Source organism: Mus caroli, chromosome 16 (genome assembly GCF_900094665.2).
Source record: "Mus caroli chromosome 16, CAROLI_EIJ_v1.1, whole genome shotgun sequence".
Taxonomy (NCBI): Eukaryota; Metazoa; Chordata; class Mammalia; order Rodentia; family Muridae; genus Mus; species Mus caroli.
The window spans coordinates 33,490,685-33,499,240 of record NC_034585.1 but is presented as its reverse complement, the minus strand read 5'-3'; the positions used below and the strand labels follow the sequence as shown (position 1 = coordinate 33,499,240).

Genomic DNA, 8,556 nt, shown 5'->3' with positions numbered 1-8,556 from the left:
ATTAGAACTCTGGTTGACCATTGTGTTTGTTAATCCTGCCAACTTGAGAGGATTTGGTTAGAAAGACCTCGGATACGAACCTCTGTACCTCACTGAAAAGTGCCCAACAGCGACCTCTCAACCCAAGTCCCCTTTCCTTCTTTCTACAAAGCCGTATTTCTTTTCTGTAAGTCAAACCCCACAGAAATGTACAAAACTGATACAGGCTAAGTCGATTGATGCACAGCATTAAAAGAAGTCTAAGATTCTGATGTTATATAAAGATTGCCAGACACTCTGAGCTCTGTACATCTAAAGAAAGGTGATTTAACAGGTTTTGTTTTGTTTTGTTTTTATAGACAAAAATCTCAGGCTCCTAGTAAAAGGGATTTTGGCTGTTTTTAGATATGTGTATTTCATATTTATCTTGATTTCTAGGATTATTTCAAATACAGGATAACACAATAAAATAAATGCTTATGTTTCTGTCACTCAGAACTGAACATGTCTACCCCTCTTTCTCTCTAAAGAAATCACCCCAGTGAGCAGGGATGGGTGAGCAGCAAGCCTCTGTCCCTCTGCTGTGCCTCGTTCCCTGTTATCCCTAGCACTTCCCTCTCGACACCCAGCAATTCTTCTAATGAGAAGCTTTACCTCTTATACAGGTGAGATATTACCTGATAAGTTGCCTACTGACTGTAAACCCATTACTTAGGAAACAGAGGCAGAAGCATCAGACATTCAAGGCCAGGCCGATAATCTCAGCACTCTGAAGGAGGAGGCAGAAGAGGCAGAAGTCCAGGGTTCATAGTGAGTTCCAGGACAGCCTGGGCTACATGAAATCCCTTCTTAAAAATTAGGATCACTGGACATGATGATGCATATCCTAAATCCCAGCACTTGGGAAGCAGAAGCAGGCAGATATTGGTGACTATAAGGCCAGCCTGTTAAGTTTCAAGACAGCCAGTAGCTATTACACAGAGAAATTATGTCTCACAAAAGAGAGAGAGAGACAGAGACACAGAGAGATAGAGAGAGACAACAGCAGTAGAAAAAATTAAGATGTTTGTGATTTTATTCTTCATGTTTGGGGACAAACATTTTTGAAACTGCAAGTAAAAACCCACTATAGACAGCTTTATTATCTTTATGAAGTTGGTTAGATCCTAAGCAAACAGCCTGACATTATTGACTATTCTCTTTAAAGAAGTCTTCAAGCATTAACATGTTTAGAAACTCTGGTTATGCATGGCCTTCCTCCTATGACACAACAGGATGACATTATTGGCACAGAGAGTGCAGGAAGGAGCCATGCTCACCACACCTGAGTCCTGGGCACACACTCCTTTTCATTCCCTTCAACTCATTTTCTCCCAACTCCACTCAGCATTTCCTCTCAGGGGTGCAGTAAGACTTGCCTGAGGCCACACTCATTTCCCCTGTCCCTCAGATATTGCGGAGATAAGACATTAGAGGAGGAGTTTGCAGATACCTTTAAAAACCCGAGTCTCAGTGCTTGCAGGATCATTTCTTCTCAGCACCCTGCCCAGCAATGAGTCAAAAAAACTTAAAAATAAAGGGAGGCCTGTCAGAGGCCAGACCTGCCACACCAGAAATCCAGGAGGTTGCTGACAAGGTGAGTCAATGCATTTCAGAAAAAACTTAATCCCCAAACAAACTTTCATAATTTGATTCCTAATTTGGCATGGCATTAAGACTGTGGGAAAACACAGAAACCGAACTATACAGGTTTGGGTCAGCCTTTTATACAACTGGAAGTGAAACGTTAAGGCCTTCAGAAAAATTTTAAAACCCCCAAAGTAAAATGGGCCAAGCCACACTCTTTGTTGCAGCCTCAGTTTCCCCAGTAGCTGAAGGTGAATTCATGTTGGATGGTCTCTGTGCCTCACATGTCTGATCCCAGGAGCTCTAATGACTGATGAGATTTTCCAGTCACTCTAGTTGAAGCTGATATATGGAGGCTCCTAAGGTTGTTAAGGATCCCTGAACTGATTCCAGGATGCTACACCCACCAAACCATCACAGGCAAAATAGAACTCAATGTTTCTAGCAGGCTAATGCATGCTGCTTAACTATCATCTATATAAAAAGATGTGTCGTGTTACCTGTTTTTGAAAGGAGAATTATGAAGGTAGGTTTGCAATCTGTCACTTTATTTTCTTACATCATGTTGTTTTCATCACTGAAACGGAAACATCATGGAGGACCAGATCAGTGTAGTTTGTTATTTGATCATGTGTCTGTGTGTTTGTTTGAGACTTGGTCTTGCTAGATGGTCTAGTGTGCAGGTAACTCAGGCTAGCCTCAAACTCAAAGCATTCCTGCTGCCTCAACCTCTCAAGTGCTGAGATTACAGGCATGTGCTGCCATGCTAGGCACCATCAGATTTTATGTGAGTAGAACAGATGGGAGCCTTCATGTTAGGGCACTGAACATTCTACAGGGGGTCACAGGCTAAAATTCAGTGACCAAATAATTAAGTCTAAATAGTTCTCACGCATAGGATTATTTCAATAAATATTGTGGAACATTTTATTTTTGAGGAATATTAAATCTTTAAATCTTCATTTAATCCTTACATCAAGTTGGTGTTCTTAACCTTAAATGTTCACATGAGTCACTCTAGATTAAATGCAGATCTCACTGAAGAGGGCTAGACAGGCCTGCTTGTCCATATTTCTTCCAAGGTCTCTGGGAGAGTGAGTACTTCTACCCATGATTTCACTTTCCTGTAGGACCTGATATAAAAATTGGAAGCGATGGAGCCTTAAAGTAGGATACCAACGGAAAGCCCTCCATTCCACCTGTAAGAAGAAAGAGCTAAAAGGACTAAAATAACTTCCATAAAAATTATTTTAAAAACAATTATATACACCGATGAGTCATAGTTGGAATTTATGCCGACTGAAATAAAAAGCCCCCCTGAGATGTTCCAGGAACCAGCACTGTAGGAGGATAGACAGGGAAATAGAATTATTTGAAAAAAAAAAACAAGGTACAGCAGATTTTCATGAGTTCCAATAGCTGACCATTTGGTTATCTAGAACTACTGTTTTGTTTTTTTTTTTTTAAAGAGTTTCTTGCTCTTTCTCAGAATGATCCAAATATCACAAATTCAAGCAATCCTCTTTCCTCTAGCTTCCCAAGTAATAAGGGCTACAGGGGTGTGTTATCCTGCCTGGTTGGATCAACATGATAGTCTCATTAGTTCTTTGAAGAATTTATACATACATAAAATATATTTTGATCATATAATTGTTAGGGTAGGAAGCTACTGGAAGGGCCTATCTTGCTAATGACACCATGTGTAGATGACTTCTTCAATAATAAAATGAATTTAGAAATGTTTTCTTGCAGCTACAGAGTAGCAGAATGAGACACAGATATTAACAAGGCCACCACACCCCAGGAAGGAGCTTCTCTGTCTTAAAAGCCTTGATTTCAGTCCCACCTCTCAGTTGCTCTTCATGCCCTCAGACAGGCAAGGATGCGTTCCATCCTATTTTTCGATAATGAAACCAAGACACAAAAATGTTTAAGAGTCACCCAGATAAGAAACTAAGCAACCTGTCTTTTTCCATAACCCAGCATCTGCACCTTGGGGAGCTCTGCAGGAATCAGGGGATGGAATGAGGCAAACTTCCTGTGTCTTTCGAAGCCAGGGTCTCAGACTTAAATCACTATAAGAGATGCATAGCCATGAACCATTTCACAGGGGAATTTCCTGAGTCTCCCCTAGGTGTTCAGCATCTGGCTACAAACTGTAGAAGCTACATAAAGGGTTGAAAAAAAGAGCCACTTCTCCCTCAAATTTAACAGTGCAGAGGAAATCATGATATCTAGGGAAAACTATAAAATACACCTTAATTAAGCACTGTTTCATGATCACAGGTTTAAGACCAAAAAGGACATTTGGCACTGCTGCCAACCCTTTTACTGTCAGGTGAGCAGGTATAGGGTGGTGGCTCGGCTCCCAGGTGTCACTCATCTGTCCTTTGTTGCAGGAGAAAGCCTGAGGGGACAACGTCCACTAAAGCATTGGGAGGCAGAGAAACAGGCAGTAAACTGTGTATTTTTAGGAAGCATTTTCTCAATCGCAGCAATCTTTCCCCCTTCAAAGAACACCATGGGTCAGATACTACTGAGAGTCCTTGTTAAGTCTTAAAATTCAGTCTACTCCTCCAAGATTATGGACAATTGGGTCCCCACACATCTTCAGGCCCTAGGACGCTACTGTATCCTAGGATGATCTGAGGGGGCCCATAGAAAATTTCATTACAAGCCCTTTACTGTGTATTGATCAAACACAGATGTACCTACTGGTACCTATTGAGGCCCTTCATTGCAAATCATAAATATATTGTTTTTTTTTTTTACTTTGTTTTCTGTGTGTGTGTGTGTGTGTGTGTGTGTGTGCGGGTGTGTGTTGATATTTGAGGCAGGATTCAATCAGTATCCCCAATAACCTGGATCTTTCTATATAACCCACCCTGCTCTTGAATGACATTCTCCTGTTTCAGTTTTCCAAGTTCAGGATTAGAGACTTGAGTGGCCAGCCCAGGCTCATCAGCATCTCTGAGGACTCTCAGCAGGATGAGGTTCCCAGATTTGTAAATCAGGTAAACTGAGTCAACATAGCCCTAACATCATCTCTTTCTTTCTCCTCATAAGGTCAGACCTCTGCTTGAAGAACAAACCCATGAGAAATATGAAAAATTCAAGGCCGTTGAGTATAAATCTCAAGTCGTTGCTGGACAAAATTTGTTCATTAAGGTTAGACAACATCCTCCTACAAGCACTTTTGTGATTGTTTCCTGTTGCCCCAACTCTAGTTTCATTTCTACCACTGGTCTTTAATTAAGACACATCCCCACCCAATCCATTGGATGACAGGATAGTTACCTTGTTTTACCTTATGAATGCAGAAAGCTTTCTCCTGACCTACAATAAGAAGTCAGTGTGATCACACACACACACACACACACACACACATGTGCATGCACATATACACACTTTGTATAGTGCCATATATAATGGTATACTTTGGTTAGTAGAATTTGAAAGTTAAGGTAGGAATGGCACAATGTCTATTGTAGAACACAAAACTTTAATTGTTCCGTTAAAGAACAAAGTGGCAACTCTTATCCTGATGGTCATTGTCCCAAGTTCAGGTTGAAAAAAAACCAAAACATTGGGAATGTTACCCTCAGGGTACCTAGGCCTCTTTATTTTTACTTTACAAAGGAGGCAGCCTGGTGGGCTTTCACAAAGTAGGTTGTAACACAGCAGAGGTGTGGAGACCATACAGTCCATATATTCTAAGCAAATCTGAGTTTCTTTTCCCTTATCAAAGTATATGCCAATTTTTCTCCCAACTTAGAAGTCAGAAAACAGAATCACCAAAAACACAGGCTGATTTCTAGGCATCATGAAAATAAAATGTAACTCTAGAATGTAATCTGTGCCAAGATTTTAATGAAAAGTATAATAAATTAAACCCAGATGGAAAAATGAGTTAGTAGGTTCTGGCTGTTCTTGCAGAGGACCTGGGTTTGGTTCTCAGCACTCACATGGCAGGCAGCTCACAACCATCTGAGTCCAGTTTGAGGGGATGTAACATTCTCTTCTGGTGTCTTCAGGAATTGGATTTCACATGATGTGCCGAAGTGCAAATAATTAGAATAAAATACTTTTCTAAAAGGCATTAAAAATATGTCTAAGAAATATATTTTTTTGCCATACAGTTAGCTGTTCTTTCTCTTAACTCGAAGGTAGATATAAGTTCAGTTCATGGATGCTGTCTTGGGCCAGAAGTGTTGTTTTAGGAGAGATTGACACATCAAGTCTTAAAAAAAGAAAAATAAGGTTTGTAATACCATGGAGACCCATGTAAATAATCTGCTTTTTCTTCTTTTTTCCTTCCTCCCTCCCTCCTTCCCTCCCTCCCTCTCCCCTCCTCCTTCCCCCTCTTTCTTTCTTTCTTTCTTTCTTTCTTTCTTTCTTTCTTTCTTTCTTTCTTTCTTTCTTTCTTTCTTTCTTTCTTTCTTTCTTTCTCCCTTTCTTCTTTTCTTCTTTCATGTCTTTCAGATGGATGTAGGGAATGGTTGCTTCCTTCACATGAAAGTCTTCAGAGGCCTTTCTAGAGAAGATGATTTGAAACTTAAGGGTTACCAGACTAACAAAACCAAGACTGATGAGCTGACCTCCATGTGAGCAGCCAATTCTAAAGTGGTCTGATTCTTCTCCTTGTAAAGAGATGCAGCCGTCAATAAAGAAGCAATCTTCAAATAACTGTTTTCCTCTATCATTACTCAGTATTGTGTTGACTTTTACTTCCTAGATAATTACTATTTTTAAATTTAATTTTTTTGTAATTCATTTTTTAACACTCCATATTCCATTCCCCGCCCTTCCCCTCCCACCCTCCAACTGCTCCATATCCAACACCTCCTCCCCACCACACTCCTCCACTCCACATGGATACCCCCACCCTCTACCCCATCTGACCTCTAAACTCCCTGGGGTCTCCAGTCTCTTGAGGGTTAGGGGCATCATCTCTGAGTGAATAAAAACCTGAAAGTCCTCTACTATATGTGTGTTGGGGGCATTATATCAGCTGGTGTATGCTGTCTGTTTGGTGGTCCAGTGTTTGAAAGATCTCAGGGGCCCAGATTAATTGAGACTGCTGGTCCTCCTAAAGGATTGCTCTTCTCAGCTTCTTTCAGCCTTCCCCAATTCAACAACAGGGGTCAGCTGCTTCTGTCCATTGGTTGGGTGCAAATATCTGCATCTGACTCTTTCAGCTGCTTGTTGAGTCTTTCAGAGGGCAGTCATGATAGATCCCTTTTTGTGAGTACTCCATAGCCTCAGTAATAAAGTCAGGTCTTGGGACCTCCCCTTGTCCTGAATCCCATGTTGGGCCTATCACTGGACATTCTTTTCCTCAGGCTCCTCTCCATTTCCATCCCTGTAATTCTTTCAGACAGAAACAATTATGGGTCAGAGGTGTGACTGTGGGATGGCAACCCCATCCCTCACTTGCTGTCCTGTCTTCCTGCTGGAGGTGGGCTAGCTTTATAAGTTTCCTCTCCCTACAGTCAAGCATTTCATTAAAGGTCCCTCCCTGTGAGTCCTGAAAGAATCTAACCTCCCAGGTCTCTGGTGCACTCAGTGGGGGGTGGGGGGGTCCCCAACCTCCTATTTCCTGAGGTTGCCTGTTTACATTCTTTCTGCAGGCCCTCAGGGTTTCAGTCCTTTTCCCTCACCCAATACCAGATCAGGTCCCCTGCCACCAAGTCCCTCCCTCCCCAATTATGGTTGCTTTCTTCTCTCTCTCCCAAGTGGGACTGAGGTGTCCTCACTTGGGCACTTTAGCTTGTTGAGCCTTTTGAATTCTGTGGACTGTATCTTGTGTATTCTGTATGGGTGTTTGTTTGTTTGTTTGCTTGTTTTTGGCTAATATCCACTTATTAGTGCGTACATACCATGCATGTCCTTCTGCACCTGAGTTACCTCACTCAGGATGATATTTTCTAGTTCTATCCATTTGCCTGCAAAAGGCAGGTTGTCCTCCTTTTTAATAGCTGAGTAGTATTCCTTTGTGTAAATGAACCACATTTTCTGTATCCATTTTTCTGTCTTGGGACATATAGGTTGTTTCCACCTTCTGGCTATCACAAATAAGGCCACTATGAACATAGTGGAACACATGACCCTGTGGTATGGTGGGCCATCTTTTGGGTATATTCCCAAGGGTGATATAGCTGGGTCTTCAGGTAGATCTATTTCCAATTTTTAGAGGAATCTCCAGATTGATTTCCAGAGTGGTTGTACCAGTTTGCAATCCCACCAGCAATGGAGGAGTGTTCCTCTTTCTCCATGTCCTCGCCAAAATGTGTTGTTACCTGAGGTTTTGATCTTACCCATTCTGACTGGTGTAAGCTGACGATCTCAGGGTCGTTTTGATTTCCATTTCTCTGATCACTAAGAACTTTGAACATTTCTTTAGATACTTCTCAGAAACTTAAGATTCCTCAGTTGTGAATTCCCAGTTTAGTTCTATACCCCATTTTTGGATTGGGTTGTTTGGTGTTTTGGTGATTAGCTTCTTGAGTTCTTTATATATTTTAGATATTAGCCCTCTATCTAATGTGGGGTTAGTGAAGATTTTTTCCCAATCTGTCGGTTGCCCATTTGTCTTATTGACTATGTCCTTTGCCTTACAGAAGCTTTCTAGTTTTATGAGGTCCCATTTATCAGTTCTATTTTTGTTTTTAATTAGGTATTTTCTTCATTTACATTTCAAGTCCCCCATACCCCCCCACCCACTCCCACTTCTTGGCCCTGGCGTTCCCCTGTAATGAGGTATATAAAGTTTGTACGACCAATGGGCCTCTCTTTCCACTAATAGCCGACTAAGCCATCTTCTGATATATATGTAGCTAGAGACACGAGCTCCGGGGGTACAGGTTAGTTCATATTGTTGTTCCACCTATAGGGTTGCAGATCCCTTTAGCTCCTTGGGTACTTTCTCTAGCTCCTCCATTGGGGACCCTG

General features: G+C 41.5%; 1 protein-coding gene across 1 annotated transcript; it reads left to right on the top strand.

Annotated features, from left to right (window-relative positions):
* Positions 1 to 1,509: 1,509 nt before the first annotated feature.
* LOC110311869 (stefin-3) lies at positions 1,510 to 6,285 on the top strand. The gene is made up of 3 exons (XM_021185441.1): positions 1,510 to 1,615; positions 4,672 to 4,773; positions 6,088 to 6,285. The coding sequence occupies exons 1-3, from the start codon at positions 1,532 to 1,534 to the stop codon at positions 6,211 to 6,213; spliced, it is 312 nt and encodes a 103-aa protein (XP_021041100.1). The 5' UTR covers positions 1,510 to 1,531; the 3' UTR covers positions 6,214 to 6,285.
* The last annotated feature ends 2,271 nt before the right edge of the window (positions 6,286 to 8,556 follow it).

Coding starts and splice junctions, on each gene's coding strand:
- LOC110311869 (XM_021185441.1), top strand. CDS start 1,532: ATGAGTCAAAAAAACTTAAAAATAAAGGGAGGCCTGTCAGAGGCCAGA. Junction 1,616..4,671: donor TCCAGGAGGTTGCTGACAAG/GTGAGTCAATGC, acceptor TCTCCTCATAAG/GTCAGACCTCTGCTTGAAGA. Junction 4,774..6,087: donor GACAAAATTTGTTCATTAAG/GTTAGACAACAT, acceptor CATGTCTTTCAG/ATGGATGTAGGGAATGGTTG.